Genomic DNA, 21,353 nt, shown 5'->3' with positions numbered 1-21,353 from the left:
GGATCCCACTGTCAAAACCAGCCTTCACTACTTGACCCCAAATTCATAAAAAGACTAGATCTACCTTTTGTATTATGTGAGACAGGAGTCCCTTAGGAAATAAATGTCGTAGTATGTGATCTTGTTAGCAAAGGTCAAACCACACATCTGCAACTATGGTGCCATGTAGCACCTGAGTGGCTGTTTGTGCCGCAGGTAGTTCTGTGTCTAATTTCTGAATGAATGCAATCCTGTAGAAACAATATTGTTACCAAAAGAGAGACAAACATTTTCTTTAAAAGTACCATTGCTCTCAGTAGTCCTATACTCATATTTAACAAAAATGAATCCCAAATCCCTGAACCACCTGGAATGTCAAACAGTGTTCAAAGAAAGCCAAAAAGAGAAGAGATCAACTATTACTCTTAAATAACTTCTGCATGATGTTACTAATTTGTTGGAATGGTGTCTAAGTTGTCTGATTATTGACAGAATTTAGCTAATTCAAGCACATAATTTTGATAAACTTATGTGCATCTATAAAAGGATCCATCACACAACCAAAACAGGAATGTAGTTGCATAATTGATCATTAAGCCTAGAGTCTGAATGTGAGTAGTTCTCATAAAATCAGCATGAGTATTTATGAAGCCAAATATGTACCTGTACTTTGGCAAGACCAGTAAGACATGAACGGTTAAGGTAATACATATGCAAATATATCACTGTCACAACAAGAGTTTTTGAAAGGCTTGGGTTTGCAAGATATCTGATAATCTGTAGAAAACCCAGCAAATTAAAAAATAAGACCACTTAGTATAAGTTTTGGTTAATACTGCGTGTACAAGACTGGACCAAAACAAAAAAAAGCAAATAATCATGCAGCAAGTATTTACCAGCATAGATTTTATTTATTTTCAAAATAATGGGGTTTGTTTAGATTTAAAATACTTTAGTAATTACCTAAAACAAATGTACACTTTATTAGAACTTCTGGTAAGCATCGATCTTGAGTTCTGAAAATGCGTGACAGAATACAAGAAAATATAAAATTGGGTTAGCAAAATACAATAGTGGAGCTTTACAAGAAGGACACACATTCTATATTATTCGACCTAAGTCTATCAGGTAAACATGGTGTAACAGCTTTCCACTTGGAACACATGCCTATAAACTTAATCTCCAACCTGAATCCCAGGAAAAATTAACTTCTGAACAACTCAAGGTTAGCAGGTCCAAAACCAAAAAAATCCATCTCAAGACGTGTTTCCTCATTGAACATATATTCCTTTTTTCCATAAGGTATTAATTTTAAATTTTAATAGATCACTATATATGATAAAACTGAAATAAAACATTCTCTTATTATTCATGATTCAACTAAGTTTGTAGCCATAACGTAAGTTATTTTATATGTGAACAGTCGTTTCATAAAAAAAATATTTATTTATTGCATCTAGTGAAAAAACTTTGATGATTCTTAAAAAGAAAAGACTTGCTGTTGGCTAATTGCCAAACAATCCCTTCCCTGTGGCTTGCTTTTTCAAGAATTATAAAGAAACTCTGGAGTTCATTGTGATCTGGACAGCCAAAGATGATTAATCTGTATGGGAGCAGGACGCACAGTACTTGATTAAACCCACAAACTTCCCAAACGAGCTATAAGGATAAAAAAAAGTGGTTTGTTATTGTGTCCGTTTCCAAAGGACAGCTCACAAGCTTTCCTCCTCACGTAAAAACTGGAACACAGCTGAGAAGTCTTTCAGGGAATAGCCTTTGGCACACATCATCCTGTAGATCTGATGTGCCTGGGAGCCCAAAGGAACTGGTGTCTTCGTGTTGGTGGCAGAAATCTGGGCCAAGCCAAGATCCTGTGTGGGGGCAAGAAGAGGGCAGAGAGGAAGAATGGAAGGAAAGAAAAAGAGAAAAAGTCAGGGGAGAAACAACAAGGACATAAACAGCCATGTACATATTATAGGTTATTTGGCTTCCACTGTAACAAGAACTCTACTCCCAGCAAGTACAATATTCCAGTCTTAAAATTTCAGACCTGGAAGAAGAAGGTTTTGTGTAGTTTTTATTTTTCAAAATAGTAACCTCAAAAACCTCAAACTTTGCAAGGCAGGAACCACTTTAAGAACAGGAGGAATTTGAAGATTCTAGATCACTATGTAACCTGGTAGCAAGACTCAGACTACTTTTCCCCATTGAGTATGTCATCACTAGTAAGAAAATCTCCCTGGCTATCCACTGAAGCATTTCACATAGATTCTAAGAGTGTATTTTAGTTCTTTTGGCAAGTGAAGTTCTTTATTACTATAAACAGGTTAAAAATCAGGCAGCAGAAATTTCAAGAACAAGAAAATGGAAGCCACTGAGCAAACATACATTTACTATAATGTAAACAGTTAACAGCAAAATGAAAGTCATAGGCCACTTAGTGAATATAACTGGTTTGCTGCCTAATTGGAAGGATGTATTAGAGAATCGCTCAGGCTGTCCCTGCTACAACTCAAAATTCTTCTTGAGTGACTTTTTCTTTAATGACTTTCTTTAGTAGAGGCATATAGAGAATAGTTCCACTGTGTTTTTAAATACTGTATTTGGTCAACAAAAGGGAGGGAGGGTTCGAAGAAGACTAATTTGAAGTGTGTCCTCCTTGGTCAACTACAGTTATAATCTGAAATAAATAGGACAGGACCCAAAGGTGAGTGCCAGGTACTGTGACTAACTATAGCTGGCCAGAAATAGTCAGCCGGCTAGGCTGGAGGGTGTCTTGAACTCTAAGCTGAATCAGACATGAAACAACCCAAAGAGGGAAGCACTAAGTAAGGGCCTGGATATATATAAAAAGATCTCTTGACTAAGTAGGAAACTAATGCCTGTTCTGAATGTTGCTTTTAAGGTCTTGCTAATGAAATCAATGGTTGGAGTCGCTATTTCAAGAAAATTGCAAAAGAACCTCTCAAGTGTTACTAGGAAATGTCTAGATTTTCCATCCATTCAGAACTATGGTGGTTTATAGAATGTGCTGTGTGGTTGATTTTTTTCCTGTTTTTCAGTGGTTTGGGTTGGAAGGGACCTTAAAGATCATCTAAGTCCAAGCCCTCGACTATGGGAAGGGACATCTTCCACTTGATCAGGCTGCTCCAAGCTCCATCCAACCAGGCCTTGAACACTTCCAGGGATGGGGCATCTACAACTTCTCTGGGCAACCTGTGCCAGTGCCTTACCACCCTCAAGTAAAGAATTTCTTCCTAATATCTAGCCTAAATCTACCCTTTTTCAGTTTGAAGCTATTAGCCCTTAACCTGTCACTACATCTCCAGAAGTCCCACTCCAGGTCTCTTGTAGGCTTCCTGTAAGTCTCGGAAAGTGCTATAAGGTCTTCCCAGAGTCTTCTCTTCTTCACGATGAACAACTCCAACTCTCCCAACCTGTCTTCATAGGAGAGATGACCCAGCCCTCAGACAATCTTCACCACTCACTCCAGCAGGACCATGACCTTCTTATGTTGGGGGCCCCAGAGCAGGATACAGCACTCCACGGGGGAGGGTCTCACAAGAGCAGAGGGGGAGAATCACCTTCCTCGACCTGATGTCACAGTGCTCTTGATGCATCCCAGGATGTGACTGGATTTCTGGGCTACAACCACACATTGCCAGGTCACACTGAGCTTCTGGTCCACCCACACCCCCAAGTCTTTCTCCCCAGGGCTACTCTCCATCCATTTTTTGCCCACCCTGTATTTGTGCTTAGGATTGTTTCAACCCAAGTGCAGCCCCTTGAGGTTTGCAAGGGCCCACCTCCCAGACTTGTCAAAGTCTTTGAGTATCTTAGCCTTCTCCAAATCCTGGGCTACCAAGTCCAAACCCTATATGAGGTCCTGTACCTATTGAAGTTTTTCTTGCTGCCCTTGAAGTATCTGATCAGGTTAATTTTATCAGGGCTTTAGCTTTCCTAACCTGATTCCTGGCTGCTTGGAAAATTTGTCTGTATTTCTCCTAGCCTACCTGTCCTTGCCTCCAACCTCTGTAGGCTTCCTTTTTGTGACTGAATTTTTACAGGAAGTCCTTGTTCATCAGCACAGGCCTCCTGATTGTTTTGCCTGACTTCCTCCTTGTTGGGATGCACTGCTCCTGAGCTTGGAGAAGGAGATCCTTGAATATTAACCTGCTCTCTTGTGACCCTCTTCCCTCCAGGGCCTTACCATGGTGCTGTACCAAGCATATTCTTGCAGAGGCCAAAGTTGGCTCTCCTGAAGTCCAGGGTAGTGAACTAGCTGTGCGCCCTCCTTGCTGCCCTAAGGACCTCAAACTGCAACACTGCATGGTCACTGCAGCCAAGGCTGCTCTTGAGATTCACATTCCTCACCAGCCCCTCCTTGCTGATATGAAAAAGGTACAACATAACAATCTCTCCTTGTTAGCTCCTCTATCTTTGGAGAAGGAGGTTCTTACCAGCATATTCCAAGACCTTCCTAGATTGCTTTTGCCCTGCTGTGCTGCCCCTCCAGCAGTCATCAGTGTGGTTGAAGTCCCCCATGAGTACCAAGGCTTGTGGATGTGAGATGGATCCTTTTTGTCTGTATTTGTCTCATCTGCTTAGTCTTCAGTCAGATAGGTTGCAGAAGGCCCCCGCTATAATGTCACCTGTCCCTACTCTCCCTTTCATCCTGACCCATAAGCTCTCAGTCAGCTCCTCCTCCATCCCCAGGCGAAGCTCCATGTACTGAAGCTGGTCACTGACATAGAGGCTGAATCCTTCCACTCCAACATCCCAGTCAGAGGGGTCACTCCACCATGTCTCAGTGATGCCAGTAAGGTCACGGCCCTGCAGGCATGGACACACAGCATTTGCATAGGATCCTTTAAACTGGGCCCTTAAACTGGGCCCCGATGAAGCCAACTTACTGGCTGGAATGGCTGTAATTCCTTTGTGCTGCTCTTCAAGTGCTCTCCTGCTGGACCTGCAATCCATCTCCACGCTCTGGACAGCTATTGCTGTCACTGGCATCAAACTGGTAAGAGTGGGATGAATGCAGGTTCCCCCTCCCCCAGTAACTTTAGCTTAAAGCCTTCTTCACCACAGCTCTGCAAGCGTGTAAGCCAAGACGCTCTTCCCCTATTCTGACAGGTGGTCCCCATCGTTGATACAGAGGAACTGAAAGACTGTAGTACTGCTGAGAGCACCTTTGACTTCTCAGGGATGACTTACAAGACAGGTCTTTACTTTCTGTGTGTCTGGATTTGAATTAGCACAAGGAAATTCAAGATCTTACTCTACTCTCTAAATGTCACTTCGATCTGTAAATCGGCTCTATAAAGGTCATTCTGATACAAATCAGAATTATAGTTACTTTTCCTATTACCCTCGAATGACTTCAAGCTCCAGGAAAATGGGAAAAACACACATATCAGATGTCACAGGATCCAAAATAGTTTTCATCTGCATCAGGGCAGATCATTTCTTCTCGGTTGAAAGACTGATGAGCTGACAAATCTAGGAACATTTACTTTAACCTGCATACATTAAGATACTTCATGACATATATAAACCTTCTTTGTGAAATTTGTACCCATAATATAATTTTATTTAAGATAGCTTAACTCATGTAATGGAGTATTAGAATGGCAAAATAATCTAACTCCAAACTAGTGAAAGTACTTGACACTGATGACTGTGATCTGTTTCTCTCTGAAGGAACATTAACAGAAACAATCCCTGAAAATTTTGAATGGACTGCTAGCACAAATACAATTTCATAAATGTCCTGGTTTTGGCAAGGGACAAGGTTAATTTTTTGCAGTAGCTGTGAGGGGGTAGAGCCTTGCACCATGTCAAAACCCCAGCGTTATTTGGTATCATCCTAGGTCATCACTGGGGTGGGGAAAGGAACACTCTGGCTTCCTTTCTGGATGCTCCTTTCTGGTTGTGGAAAAGTGTGGTGGGTGCGTCTGTCCACCATTGTTTTTTATTGTTCTGGGCTTGGTGAGCATTTTGCATTTACATCATCCTCTCTTTTGTTACTAGTATTGTTGCTGTTACTTTTTTTGTTCTTATGTCATGGCTGCTTCTCAAAAATGGTTCTTAACTCAACCCATGATCCCTCCCTCTTGTGTCTCTGACTGGCGGGGAAAGGGAGCAGTTCACAGAGTTTTTTTTATGGGAGTACTAAACTGAGGAATAGCATTCCTAAACCAAGGCAATAAAGTAGCTCTGTTCACTTCAATAACAAAGGTCTTGCTCCAAGATGGTTGAAACATTCAATACCATTTCAATAGTCAAATGGACAAGGACTCCTGACTGAAGAGCAGGAAGGTTGCTTTGCTTTTTAAAAACTCCATTCTATAAATTAGAGCTTTGAAGGAAAAAAAACCAAGAAAATTTAAGTAAAGCTTATCTTTAGCTTCAGATTGTAAAGTATTTTGCATCTTTTCACTTGAGGTTGGAGATTCCTCAAGTGAAATAGTACAAAACAGCTCTGAAAGAAATTTCCCTTCGCTGACGTATTCGGAAAAGTAAAAATAAGAGCATAGTTTATGGCTTCTTTCATACTTTTTGGAACGGACAACATCTTCTAAATGTCTCAGTGCACTGAATATTCTAACACTTTTCCTCAGCTTAGAATAGGGGAACAGATTCTCTTTCACAATTTGCTTCCACTTTGGAATTACCTGGTTCCTTACATTTATTTTGCAGTTGACGTAAATGAAACTGCCATTTGGAATAAAGCTCAAAGGCTGTCTTGACATGACTCAGGAGGAGTATGATATAAATCTAGCTCTTCTCAGGATCCAAAGTTGACATTTAATTAGCAACTGTGCTGTCAGTGAAAGATGGAACTTCCGGCCTGCCAATGCCTTGGACACATACATGGCATGGTAAACTAAACTAGATTTTTTTAAATGCAAAATCTTTAGCGCAGGTTTCACATTAAGTTGACTAAATTGTATGTTTCAGTATCAAATTGCATGACCAAAGAGCTTCTTATAAGTGTCTGGCAAACTTTTCTGACCCAAACTTTTAAAATAAGGATCCTCTGGCTTAGTTTGCGAGATTTTTCTTAAAAATACTTTTTAAAGTCATTTTAAGAAAGCCTTTGACTTCCACCATCTCTGATACATGAGCAGGAACTTGACGTTTAGTAACTGTGTTTAGTGACTGTTACCGAGGCATTCCTAGATATTTTCACTGCGGAATATTTTCTTCTCAACCTCAGGGTTTTACCTACCTCTTTCTCCTTAGAAAACATTCTTTTTTTGTTTCTTAAGTGACAAAATCATGCTCTGTATTTCCCTTAAAAAAAGTCCCCATCTCAAACAATTCCCATGCTGCAGAGTATGTCACACATCAGGATGAAATGGGTAGTAGCAGAAGTCTTTCCATAAACTAAAAAGCAGTGTCTTAGAAGTGTCTTGGTAGAGAACCACTGCACCAAGGAATAGCCTGAACTTGATCAGCTGTCTTGGCTACTTATTCAAGAAATCTTCTATCTATATAGAATAACAGAGTATAGTTCAAGAGGCATGAGAGGAATTTAATGTCTTCCATCTTACTGAGGATTCTAGCCTAAAGAAGACAGTCTGCAGGACTGTCAGGAGAGGCAAGTCAGAAGAGGTGAACAGCAATTACAAATCTCTCTGAGGAACTCTCTCTTGGTTATCATTGACGCTTCATAATCAAAAGCTGGCAGTTTCAACAGGCACAAACCAGGCTGCTATTCCTTCAATTAAAGAAGGATCCTTCAGGGCATCTTCCAGGGGAGATGAAGGTCTCTCTTAGAAGTAGACCAAAGGAAAAAAATCAACCCTTTAGAAAGAAACTAAAAAAAAAGGGAAGAAAATGTGCACCCCTATTGCATTTATACTATGAGGCTATTCTGGACAAGATTGAGAGCTGTCAATCATGAGAATAGAGATTGCAGTGTGAAACACGGCACAACAGGCAGAACAGATTCTGAAAACAACACATAACACGGCAACAAGCCTTGAGGCAGGGCCGAGATCAGGTTGCTTATCTCTAATTGCCTGGCAAACTCCAAGCAATAACCTAAAGCTTTTTACAAATTTAAACAACACTTTATTGTCCCGGATGTTCAATGACATGAACACAGTGTAAAACCTACCACTTTTCAATATTTTAACACATTCCCCAGAGAAAAGAAAGTTCCTGGTCATTGGTCCATAAATATGAAATATAGGGGGTTGTGAGCCATGCAGCATTAGCAAAGTTTTTGGTGCTACCACGTGCAAAACACCCTGGACCCGCTCTGGAGAGAAGTTGGCTAATTTCATTGAGTGGGCAAATGCACCAATTGTCCTAAATCAACTGTGAAATGACATGAACAGTATCAATAAGCAGATATTATACACAGAAGCTCCAGCACTTTGGAGATTTGCATGGTAATATCTGAGTTTGCTCACCAGCTTTGAGAATGCTGTTTTAGTTTTGAGTGCTACATTTCCACTTGCATGGAAGAGCTGAAAATGGACAGAATGCCTTACCAGTTGGGAGCACTCAATAAACAGGTATGCATAAAATCTATCCTGCGTGAACTCAAATGCCTCCCTCAGGACAGTATCTCCATGAATCGGATATTCAGTGTGGAATTATATCCTGCACTTAGATGAGACATCTCTTCCAGAGCTGATTTTATAGTTTACCTTAGGCAATCATTGTGCTCAGTGCAGAAGTAGTTCAAGAGTCAGAGTTCTGTATCTCCTTCCTCCAACTGTGTGTCCTAACAGTGGGATGCAGAGCTCTGACCTCCTTGCCTACTTTCCTTTGGCCTCTAAAAGCTTTGCTTTCCTGACCACAGAGTGACTCAGGACAGCATTTTTCCTGGAAAAGTCAAGAGCATGGCAGTAAATGCACTCCCTGGGGATGGGATAACAGTAGTTTTCAACTTCCTACTGCTGAGAAGGACCTAAACCCCAGATCTCCCACTTTGTGGACAAGCAATTTAGATTACTAGGTAATTACTCATGAGAAGCCCTTCTTCTGTCACCAGCTGAGACAATTCAGGAGAGCTCACAGAATGGTGCAGAAACCTGCAGAAGATCAGCCTGCGGTGGTGTGGGCTGCTTTCTGCATTCCAGATGGCCTTAGGCAGAAGGACAAGCACACAAGCAACTGGCTTAGCAAGGAACGGCTTACTAGAAAGCACGTCCAGTAGCACAGTTAAAGGTATCTGGAAGAGAGTAGGCCCAAAATCTGAGATGCTTATGCCACTATCAGCACCTAATTAAGTCACTTGGATTTCCCTGAATTCTCTCTCGAACTTGGGCTCCTAAATTCTACAGCAGTCATGCAGGAGGCACCTGAATAGCTTGCTGAACGCCCACTATACCCACAAGTCAATTGGGACTCATTTATTAAGGCAGAACCCAAAAAGATCATGCATATAACCTCACTGGGTAGCTCAGCAGTAATAGTGGCTAGAAAAAAGCTGGAGACTAAGGAAAAGCCCTCTAAACAACTCATTAATTCAGAGCTATAGGAAGAGCTCAGTTCCCCTCTATTCATGCCTATATATTATCCTGTAATCACAAATTTTCACTGAGAAGACCATTTGCTAGAAGCCCAGAGAGAAGCAACTGCACACACTCGACAGGCAAGTGTTACGTACCTTAGCCATGAGTGTTGTTCCAAAGCCACCTTGATAATTGTTAGCTGCTGGTACTCCTTCCATCACTCCAGGAACAGGGTTGTATGTATCGCTTGACCAACAGCGACCTGAGCTCATATTTAGGATTTTGGCCAGCAGCTTTGGGTCAAGGCCTAATCTGTCAAAGGTCAAAGAAGAGAAGTGTTAATGTCAAAATGCAAAAGACATGGGTGACTTGTTTTATAACTTAGGACCCTACCATCATTCCTCTCCCTTTCTTATAAGTCATGAAAAATGACAGAGTATTGATATTGGGGGCAGGGATGCTGTATCTTAAATTAAAGAGCATCAATCCACCATTTAAGCAATAGGTTTTCAAAGCTTTTTTCCTTTTGCACTAAGCAAATCTTCTTCACCGAGCAATTTTGAAAGTGCAAGCAAATTAAAGGTCCTCTGAGAATAATAGTTACCTTGTATTTCAATTACTTAAAGGCATTCTCTGTTCTGCCACCTACTAAGTCATGTACTTGTTCTTCATATCAAAGTGTTCTCTGAATAAAGCAAAAAATTCACAAGCAAGTATGGCAACATGAAAATTGTTGTGCAATCCGTTTATATGTGAACATTAGTGCATTTCTGAAGTAAACTAGATAACACAATTGATTCTGCTCTAATAATGTGAATTAAAATGCTGCATAAAAATGAATTAAAATGCTTTTTTGTCTCAAAAAACATTACTGTCGTATACATCCGTGCATTCTTGTCTTTGCTATTATTAAATCTTCATTATATGCTCCTGCTTATGAGGCAAGTCTGCATTTCACTGTGACATATGTTATCTATTCGCAAACATATATTATAGTTCTGGGTCAGCTGCTGATAAGGTTACTGATCCCAATAAAACAAAGCTTGTCCAAGTAGAAACGTCATTTGTTCTACCACGGAGATGATGGCATAAAATGCTGCTTGGTGCAGACCCTGAAATTTCTTCAATATTATAAGAAATTAACCCTCTTATGAATTCACGTTTATGCTGATAGTAAGTTGCAAGTGTAATTATACATCAATTGCATTAATACCAAGGACAAGCAGCAGCAGTTTATCTGGCACTGCACAAATGTTCAGCTACACACAGGACAAAAGAGAAAGCAAGGGAACTATCTCCAGTAACAATTCCAGATGAGAAACGGACATTTTAAAAAGGATATATCACAACTTTCTACAAATTTATTTTATATTTTTAATATGTTTTTTATATTACTTCTTACATCACAGATTTCTGCAGATCCCCATAGCCTAACAGTGCTTCCAGGCACTATAGCACTCAAGGTTTTAATTTGTAGATGAGAAAAGCTCATTACCAATGGAACAGTTGCTAAAATGCATGTCTATCTACTCCAGTAGGCACTCTGGATTTGAAAACCTCTGTTTAAGACACTTGGCTGTAGCATGGCTCCTACTCCTATAGTGGCACTGTGTCCTGCAAGTCTGTCTTCCTAATGCAAAGCAAGATAATTTTCTGTATTTCAGACAGTTTTTTAGCAGTACTGCTGTGCACTCTTATTTACAATTAAATAATGCAGCAGCCCCTGGAATTCAATGAAAAGTCTCCACTGGCCTAAATGGGATCAAGCTTTATGCTCCTCCCCATTTTTTTCCAACCTGCTGATTCAACTGAATGCTTATAATGATCATTTATTTAAAAATATAAACTCTATTTTCCAGCACTAGTATGTTTTCGCAGTATTTGAATGGCATTTTTACTGTGCACAGTACATCAAAGTCCTCACCATAAAAGTCTTCATCAAGAGCCACTCTGAATAATGGTTTTATTTGTAGTAATCAAAAACTGCTCCACACTGGGAGCATTCAAAGCCTGAGCTTTCAAACACACAGAAGTTGCTTTTTTCCCCTCAAACAAATCTCTTGACTTGTTTGTTTCCTTATCATTGTTACATACAGATCAGTATTTTTTCCAGTGTAGTGCCTGCTTGTGCCATATCCCGCTGCATGGAGAGGCCTGCAATTACAGCAGCGAGTATACTGCAAGACAGAGAGCTTATTATTTCAAAACATATATAGCCCTCTCAAAGAATGCTCTTTTTACAGTGTTCCAACTACCTCTCTGTGAAAGTATACTTTAAAAGATACGCATGTATTATACAGATATGTAAAATACTGTCTTGCACTAGATCTGACATATTTTTGCTCCTGGAAAAGAAAAGGGAAGATAGTGTCAGTTTGTATCCCTGCTTCTTCAAAATTCACTGCTCTTAAACACCATGCGGCATCTCTTCAGGAGACCTGAACCTATTTTTTTTTTCTCCTTTGCAGCAAGTGTATCATTAATAAGAGCAAGTTGGAAGTGCTTTGCATTTCATCTTTCTGAAGATTCATCCACTGGTGCATATATAACTGACAGTTAAAATTAGACATATATTAAAATCAGTTACTGAAGAAGTCCTCTGTCTTCCACCGTGCCCAAAGCTTGTAATGGTCTGAAACCATCCAGAATATACAGTAATTGTCATTCAGCAAGAGTCTATCCTAGAAAGTCATGCTTCAGTGGAGAAGACTGAGTTTCCATTTGAAATCAACAAATTAATCCAAGACAGGTATCTGAAAGGGCAAGTTTAATAGGAAGCAGCTACTGGGCTCTCAACCATGATAAAATGTTATTGCTGTTTCCCTGTAAATTGGCTGGGAACATACGATACTCTCTGCATAAGAGCTCCATTGCTGTTCAGGAGATATACTGCTCAAGCTATCAAAATGATGACAGTCTGCCAGTCCCCATAACAACTTGCCATTGGATGTGGCAAGAGCTTGTGCATGTGCGTGTGAATTTACAATTACCAAAATGTTCTTCTCCCTTATAAGTAGAAAAGAAGCCCATGTATTAACTGTACTCATAATAGAACAAAAACAATTGCTCCCTCAAATCAATGCTTCTTCAATAACATTCCTAATGAAGTGAACAGCACAAACTAAGCAATAGATGCACATACTAAAAAAAAAAAAAAAAAAAAAAAAAAAAAAAAAAAGGTTAAAATAAGATCCCTTCATGCCACTGCTCAAAATTCAAGTTTTGCTGAGTACTAATAAAGCCTCAGCCTGAATTTTTCACGTATTCCTCCCAAAGTTCAGTCTGGAACAGATACAGAAATTGAAATAGTGTCTCACAACAAAGATGAGATATCCCGGTCTCATTTTAAGGTGTAACAACTGAAGTAGCTGAGTTGTCCATCTCAAGGTGCTTTGGGTAAACACTGTATAAAGGTGCAAATATTCAAGCAGAGCCTTACAACCCTTCTACCCCAGTTAAAAATTACTTTGCCATTGGTGTTTTAAACAAGGGAGATGCTGTCTAGTGTCATTACTATCCTTCATGAGACTTAACTATACCAAAGACAGCAGAACCACACCTTGGAGCTCTTTTTCAAGGTATTCTTCCTACATTTTGCAGTGGGGATGTGTCCAGGGCTAATTATTTCTCAGCCTGTTGCACATGCTTCTCTCTACTCTGTCAACTCCCATTTCTGCTCGTGATACGTCCATAGCTCAGGGGTGCTCACAGAAGCCAGATCTAGAGACTGAGACTATGTTTAAACTCAGCATGAGAAGAAAAAGTTCTTTTACCATCTTGTCACTATATTTACCTAAAAAAACAAGCGGGCACAAATCCGCAGAGTAAAATCGCTTAGGAAGGAGCTGTATTTGCAGCTTTTGGTATAAATTGGGGTGGCACTGCAGTCCCTCCTCATAGAGATGATCTTCTCTGCTCTTGGAAGTACAAATTGATTCTGCAGCGAGGTTATTACCATAGAGCCCTTACTGCTCTCCTGGTCTCTTATATCCCAACTACATTAAGCAACCTTGTCCTGTCTTGTGTCAACACACAGGCCCTTCCTTGAGTCTTTGCAGGCGGTTTCCAATGGGACCACAAACTGTCTGTCAGGCAGCACCTTCCATCTGACCTAAACACAAACCAGGTATCAGCAGTATTTCATTTCTGAGCTTTATTTTGCTAGTATTAGAAATTGTTTCACTGGAGCTCAGGGCTCAGTAAAACAGTTGCTGGCATTGAGATGATCAGCAAAATGAAAAAGCAAAGTATTTTCTGATGGTGGACAGTATCACTTCATGTTTGTACTTATTTGGACGGTTTACATGTACTCTGTGTGTCTGTTTGACACAGTAAGTCAGTATTTTGCAATATGTACACTACTGATAAAGCTGTACAGCAAACATGCTCAATATTTTTCTTCTGACAAGTTGCACTAACACGCTAGAAGGAAAAGAAAATATAAATGACGATGTGAATTAATTTCCGCAATGGCTGCCACACCTTTTAACTTTTACTAGTAACATTCATAAATAATCAGGAAAATAATGGAAAAACTGAACAAAACAAACATTTCATTGGTCAGAACGAAGGATGAGAATATTTTTAAAAAGTATTTAAGCAATTTAATCCAAATAACTTCCAGTGAAAATGGTCATCTTCATTAGTAAATGAAGATGATGTTCAAGTAAAGCAAATGAAATATAAATGCAAAATTACATAGCAATGTGGCCTATTTTTCTGGGAGTTTATTGTGGAATTTTTGTTCATTAATGTCAGTTTTCTTTCCTCCTCACCACATTCTATTTGCTACTTATGTTGAAGTTTGGAAAAATTCTATAATTTCAAATATAAAATAAATAAAACAATAATTTAAAAATCTGAAATTAGTAAAACAGTCACTCTGCTTCAGAAAAATGAAAATTTAGACCGCATGGTATATGAAAACATTAGAGAAGTGGGTTATAAATAGAATTAATATCACATTGTTTTGAAGACTTAAGTTTGGCATATATATTGGTTTATGGAAGGTGTTGTAACATGATTTTGTAGCTACATCTAGTTCAAACAGCAGTATTTTGAATAATTACATATTCAAAGTGCTTAGTTCTCAATTTAAATGATGTAGCAGATATACACAGTGCGTGACATAAAGACATTTTATATTATACCTGAAAGGTAAGAACATATCTAAGTTCCACAATTCCTATCCTAAATTTATAGATTTTCAGTATCCTTTACCACCTTTATTAAGTCAAAGTCAGACTTTTTTCACTAGATAAGCATCAATCTAATAAATCAAGTTCAGTTTCCTACTCTCTTCAGAGAGGCAGCCACACTTAACCTTTGAGTTTTAAACTAGAAAAAAAAAATCCTGAATTTATTAATATAGCAAAACTTCTAATAATTAGAATGACAACTGTAAACTTCTAACTTAGAAATTTCCGCACTCCAAGTGGAAAGCTCTTATTCTTAGCTATAAGCAGAAGTCATCTGCTTCTCAAGATTTAAATCACACTAAATTAAAATCGATGCAAGGATTCTAAATTACTTCATAAGGATTTAAATAACCACCTCTGTCTTAAACTTCATGCAGTTTTTGACTAAATGAGATTCAGCTTTTTCTATACTTTGGTTTAAAATCAGCACGTTTCTTCTACGATAAATACAGTTCATTCTTGATAACCTTAATTGTAGGGTAGGGAGGCTTATATATTGTTACTTTCACACTGGGTTTTTGCTCACAAATGCTGAATACAGATTCAGCCAAAGTTTAAACTGGAAAGGAAAAAAATTCTAAACAACTTCAAGCTACAGTGACAGCAGACATCCCCTTGCTCTTCACAGGGCTTACATGTCCAGAATACCCCTCTTCCCAACCTCCTAATTTTATTTTAGTAATTTCTACAAATGTAGATAATAACAAAAAATTAGTTGCATATGCTTTATTAAGTGAATCATGACTTAAATCAGAACCCAATGCAAGCTTTCTAGATAACACTGGATTACAAAAGCTGTAAACAATGCTACTGGTTTTATTATGGCTTGATGCAGACATGCTTCAGTATATTACAGACTCTCAATTTTAAAATGTAAATGGTACAGGATATTGATAAACCAATTAGCACTGATGCAAAGCAAATTCCTCTTTTATCTCAATTACAACATGACAACTTAATAGGTCAAGACAGTCTAACATCTGAGACAAGGGCAATTCAATAAAACAACTGCATCTTGATATGGTAATTAAGAGGAAATGTGAATCCATTACATTGTCTTGCGTATGCGCGCATACGTAGGTGTTCTTTTTCTTATTTATTTAAGCATTTGATGCCCTCTTGCTGTTTTTATAGTGTATCAAATCCACATGAAAACAACTGAGACCTGCTGATAGGTACCTAGAGTATCTGTAGTTTTAGCAGACAAATTTTAAGGATGCAACTGTGCAGATAAATAATTCATGAAAAGCCCCTAAAAGACACACAATTGCAAGATAATCTCTTCAAACATGGGACTTCTCTGTCTATAAATTTGCAAATGATTTTGATCTGGAATTTATTAAAAGCTCAAATACCTTGATATTGAACTGGTACTTGCATGCACTCTATTGGAAAATAAAACAAAATGACAAAGACAACAGCAAAACATATACATCAGAATTGGAAAATAAAAGTAATTTTGCTCAAATATGATGTCACTTAAAAGTTAGATCTACCACATTCTAGAAAAGAAATGTAGACTCAGCATCAGCAAGAGTGTAGTGGAGCATACTGCAGCTTTTTGACAAACTAGAAGTTTTGGCAATTAGGACAAAGTGCTCTCATAAAGCCAGAGAAAGGTAGATGTTCTGTTTCATGCTTTCATCTTGACTTGATATACACACTGTAGTAGAAGTTTCACTTTGCAATATATCTTGGAAAAATTAAAGAAATAAACAAAGCAAATGAGAGCCATATGGGAGTATAATATTCTGACTAAACTGTACATTAGCTTAGAATATAAACAAAAACTTACCTCTATATTAGCTCTGGATGTTTATAATGAAAGACGAACATTATTGTATGCTGCACTACAGCAGAAAAAATAAACTCTTAACTTCAGATGTAGAATATAACAACCTATGCAGCCAATACAAGAGGTTATTCTCATGCTGAAAACACCTCCTTTAGTTAAATAATTCCTTTAGCCTGTTCATGGCTTTGTAAGACAACTTCTGGCAAATAGTTTACCTATTTCTTTTAATCATTGTCTCAGCAAAGATCAACCATAATACATAAAAATTGTAAATATGGAAAAAATGTTTTTCTGGTGTTCAATCCACCACAAAAATCAAACCAACCTGATTCCAAGATTCATAGCCTCAGCAGTTCCAATCATACTGATGGCCAAGAGCATGTTGTTGCAGATCTTTGCAGCCTGGAAACACATGAAACCATCAATTAGTTCATACATTTTCATAGAACTAACATAAAGGAATCAACTAGGCCCAGGAAAACATGATCAAGAATGTTCTGGCAGCTTTCTTCCAGAGTAAACACAGATCTGTGATAGCACAAAGTTAATGAAAGTTGCTCTGTGGCTTCTTCACAGATTAAAAATACCATCTTTTCCTAGTACTGCTCAGTAAATACACATGCCATGTAGGGGTTTTATGTCCTTCAGAACATCCAGTAAATCTAAATTTAGATGAAACAAAATTAAAATGTCTGTCCCCTAAGAAGTATGATCTCAACAAGCCGGTGTGGAGAAATACCAGTCAGATTTTGGGGCTAAGTTACCCAGCATACTGCACAAAACTGCCTTGATACTATTTACAAATACAAGGCTAGAGACAAGCAAACAACTCTGAAGATATATTATCATGCATTTAGTTCTAGAGTAAAAGAGTAGGCATCAATAAATAAAAAGCCAGGAAAAGGAAAGGCTGAGGTAGCTATTAGCCCTTCAGAAAGCATTACCTGTCCGGTTCCAACCTCTCCACAGTAAACCACATTAGAACCCATGCATGTCAGCAACTCTTTGGCAGCATTAAATTCTTGTTCCACTCCACCAACCATGAAAGTAAGGTTCCCAGCTCGAGCAGCTCCAACACCTGAATCAAGATAACATTGGATTTAATAACACTATTAAAAAGCCTCAAAAAGTTAGGCAGTTTCTCTTACCAGTAAGGATCTGATGATGCAAAACTAATACTTCACTTACAATGAACCCCTTAAATTCTATGTAAAAGTAACCCTACACTCCCAGTACTCAAAAGATCAGCAATCTTAATTCTCAAATATCAGATGGAGATAAAACCACCTTATCTTCCAGGCACACTAGCAGAAAAGTCATAAGACTTGCATAAAACTGGAAGTCACTTTTTAGAGTTTATACAAAGAAACAATCAACTTTTCCTGCAACTTTGCACTCCACAAAATTCACTGTATCTGAATTACTAACTAAAATTTCTGTTTTGTCAAACTACTCTTCACATGCAACCATTAACAAACAACTTCTCAAAGACAACTCTGCTTTTATCAGCCTTTTCAAACCTAGGCTTATTTTTATCAATGCTCCCTGATTTTCACATGATTGAGCAGCTAAAAGACACAGGAATATAAAACCAAGTCTTCTGAATTTCTGCAGTTTATGATGTTCTTAATCCAAAGCAAAATTCTCCTTAATCTGAGAAGCTTTAAGTCAGTTTCCCCACACAAAAACTTAATGCATATACAATGATGCAATTACTATGTAGAGACAATGTAAAAATTATTCATACACACACACACACAAACACAAACACACTACTCCCAGTTTCATTCCTGTAGTCTGTCCTGTCTTTAGCACAGTTCAGTAAACACACACCATAGTTCTTTGAATACACAGTTCCTAAGCACAACACTGGCAATTTCTTCATGTGATATTTATTACCTCCAATCCATGAAACATTCTATTCCTCAAAAGAAGCCTAATTCTAATATGAATTACTCTTAACATCCCTAACTTCCTCATCCCCAGTATTTAATGAGTATAACTGCTAGGAAAATTTGTCCTAAACTGATTGACAAATCAGCTTCCTCACTCCTAATTTTCACTCTGGCAAGAAGCATAGCCACAATAAATTTTCTGTGCTATGCACCAAACATTGGCCGGTTAGGGTGTACAGCTGCAGATAACAACTGACTTTCAAATTAAACATGCTCAATTAGGTACAGTGCTCTGAAGTGCTGTACTGCAGCTAAGCAAGTGGTCAGTTTTAGACTTTGTTTACAACATCAAGGACAGTTTCACTGCAGCTTTTCACACTGAAGAATTTGTTTAGCTTTTTTTTGCTTTTCAATAAAAATTTCAATTGTTGCTCTCTCTGTGTGCAACTGCCCTGTGTGGCTATGTCAACAAATGCCCCTTTCTGTATCTCCCAAGTGTTTATTTTTCCCATCCTGCCCTTTAACATATATCATCTTTTTAAGTCACTGAAGAATTTCAGAAAAATTTGACAGATCAAAGTCTCAAAAAGACTAAATACCTACCAGTTATGCAAAACCAGCCAACAGTAAAGACCTGCTCAGCCTATATTAGAACCTAGAATCAAAGGATTTCTGGGGTTGGAAGTGACCTCTCAAGATATTTCAATCCCCCTGCTCAAGGAGGGCCAGGTGAGGCATGTTGCCCAGCACTGTGTCCAGTCAGCTTTCGAGTATCTCCAAGGATGGAGACCCCACAGCCTCTCTAGGCAACTTCTTCCACTGTTTGCCTACCCTCACAGTAAAAAAAGTGTTTTCTTGTGCTCCAGATGGAATTTCATAAGTGATTTGTGCCTCCTGTGCTGTCACTGGGCACTGCTGAGAGGAGAATAGCTCCTTTACTTAATTCTCTCCCATCAGGTCTCTATACACATTGGTAATGTGCCTGCGCCCTCCCTTCAAGCTAAACAGTCTCAGCCTCTCCACATATGAGAGATGTTCCAGACTCTTTGCCATCTTCATGGTCCTTAGCTGGACACACTTCAGTAAATCTGTGTCTTTTCTGTGCTGTAAAGTCTGGAACTGGAGCGTCCAGTAGAACTCAGACCCATAGCTTGAATAAAACAATTGCTCTGTACACAGAACACTGTTGAGGCACTGAAATATATACCGTGGTGAAGATGTTCCTGCCCAGGTTGAGAGACACCCAATTTTCAGCCAATCCTTGATCTCAGCTGAACAACTCCTCTCCAGGCAACTCCCAGGAACTGGGCTAAGAGCAATGCCCAAACTAGCTAGCACAAACAGGTCATTGTTGTCTTTTTGGCTACCAGCTCACTATGTACATGACCGCAAAGATTGCTACATTAATAAACACAATGATTTTCATTCCATTCCTCTAGCTATTTTTATTCAAACCACATAATGGCCTTTACCACTAATCCTGTGATCTGACCTGCAGCAAATTAAGTAGACAATTTAAGTCAAAGCTTACAAACAAAATCCAGTACTATCCATCATAGGTCAATAGCCTTATATCTAGATTACAGACTGCTAAATAGCTTCAGAGATTCATTTATTAGAGCAAAATTAATGCTGACAATAGTTTTCAGCTGGTTAATCTTCTGACAGCTGCACTCTCTCACTTGTTCAAACACATCTCAAGAAGCAAAAATAAATTAGTTAAGTAGAAAAAAAGAGAGCAATTTGTTGTATAATGCAGAAGGCTTGGAAAATTCTTGTTTTAAAAACAAAAACCTATTTACTTCATGGTAGATTTTATCATCTAGGGTCCTTGCCAACTATCTGCTATTTTATCAGAATCAAATGAGCAACGCAGCAAATTTTTAAGACGGGCAATTTAAAAAAAATTGGCATGGAGTCTGGGAGTACAAGAACTGTAACTTCAGCTAAAAATAGAAATTAAAAAAAAAATCATTATACAAGAATGCACAGCCTTCTTTCACAATCACAGCTTCCATACCAACAACACAACCAGTTAAATGTTACTGGTTTTTAAAACACTAAAGAGACCAATGGAGATGCAGAGCAGCTAATGCAATTCAAATGTGCTAACTATTATTTTTCATATTTTGATTTTTTAAAAGAAGTCTTACCACCTAAGATGTTTTATGTACCGCTGCTTTGAGGGTTGAAAGCAGTTTAAAATCTATCTGTTCTTTCTAAAATACAAAAAGTCTCTTCACATCCTTGGGGAACAGTTTTCAGAGAAACTGTGTCTATGATTAGCATGTGTTAAGATTTCCTTCTCTGCTGCAAAGCAAGACTGCTGGAGCCCATGGCTGCAGTCTTGGTTTCTCTAGAATGATAACCCACATCTATGTGCAGAATCCTGCAAGGTCATCACATCAGCAGATCCCACAGAGCAGATCAGCTCCAAGTCTGCTGGTCACAACAGCACCAGAGTTTGTCCCAGAGATATAAACTGACAGAACCAGGATTGCAGAAGAATATAAGAAGAATATAAGAGATCTAGTTAGCTGAGAGGATATGCAAGAAAATAACTGGGATAAAATATGGTGAGAAGTTACAGAGTAGCACGACAGTATGGAATATCCACTTGGAGACTGGTTTTCCACTTTCGTACTAGCAGGTTTTGGATGAAGACCTGCAAAACTAAGTTTTTTTATCAATAAAGATACATAAAGTAAACTGCACTTCAAAGTATCCTGTCACATCTGGCTGTGCTACTTGTGGGACAAGTTCAGTCCAGGTGTTTCTCATTTGACTGCCGACGGATTGCTCAGTGAACCTGCTACAGAGCCGTTCTTAAGTTCAATATTTTAGACAAAAATAGGGATGGAGATTTAGGAGCCCTCACATGACAACAGCAACTGGTTGCAGCTACCATGGAACAGCCTGAAGATGACCTCAAGTTTTAGCGTCCAGGTCAAGCAGTCTCGTTTGACAGACACACTGCCCTTCCAAACTCACTTTCCTGCGCTTATTTAAA

At 38.7% G+C, this 21,353-nt stretch overlaps 1 protein-coding gene across 2 annotated transcripts in view; it reads right to left on the bottom strand.

Moving 5' to 3' along the window:
• Positions 1 to 868: 868 nt before the first annotated feature.
• The window catches only part of HIBADH (3-hydroxyisobutyrate dehydrogenase), an 86,258-nt gene continuing 65,773 nt past the window's right edge, over positions 869 to 21,353 (bottom strand). For both annotated transcript variants that reach the window (XM_066195218.1, XM_066195227.1), the window contains exons 5-8: positions 17,393 to 17,526; positions 16,774 to 16,850; positions 9,611 to 9,767; positions 869 to 1,850 (exon numbers count right to left, since the gene is read on the bottom strand). In XM_066195218.1, coding sequence (XP_066051315.1) covers positions 1,692 to 1,850; positions 9,611 to 9,767; positions 16,774 to 16,850; positions 17,393 to 17,526 — 527 coding nt within the window. In that variant the 3' untranslated portion in view covers positions 869 to 1,691. The remainder of the gene's footprint in view (positions 1,851 to 9,610; positions 9,768 to 16,773; positions 16,851 to 17,392; positions 17,527 to 21,353) is intronic.

This window comes from Chamaea fasciata, unplaced genomic scaffold, assembly GCF_029207755.1.
Source record: "Chamaea fasciata isolate MVZ Bird 193981 ecotype frontalis unplaced genomic scaffold, bChaFas1.0.hap1 SCAF_1, whole genome shotgun sequence".
Classification (NCBI taxonomy): domain Eukaryota; kingdom Metazoa; phylum Chordata; class Aves; order Passeriformes; family Sylviidae; genus Chamaea; species Chamaea fasciata.
Note: the sequence above shows the minus strand (reverse complement) of the source record. Positions and strands in the feature narration are given on the sequence as shown.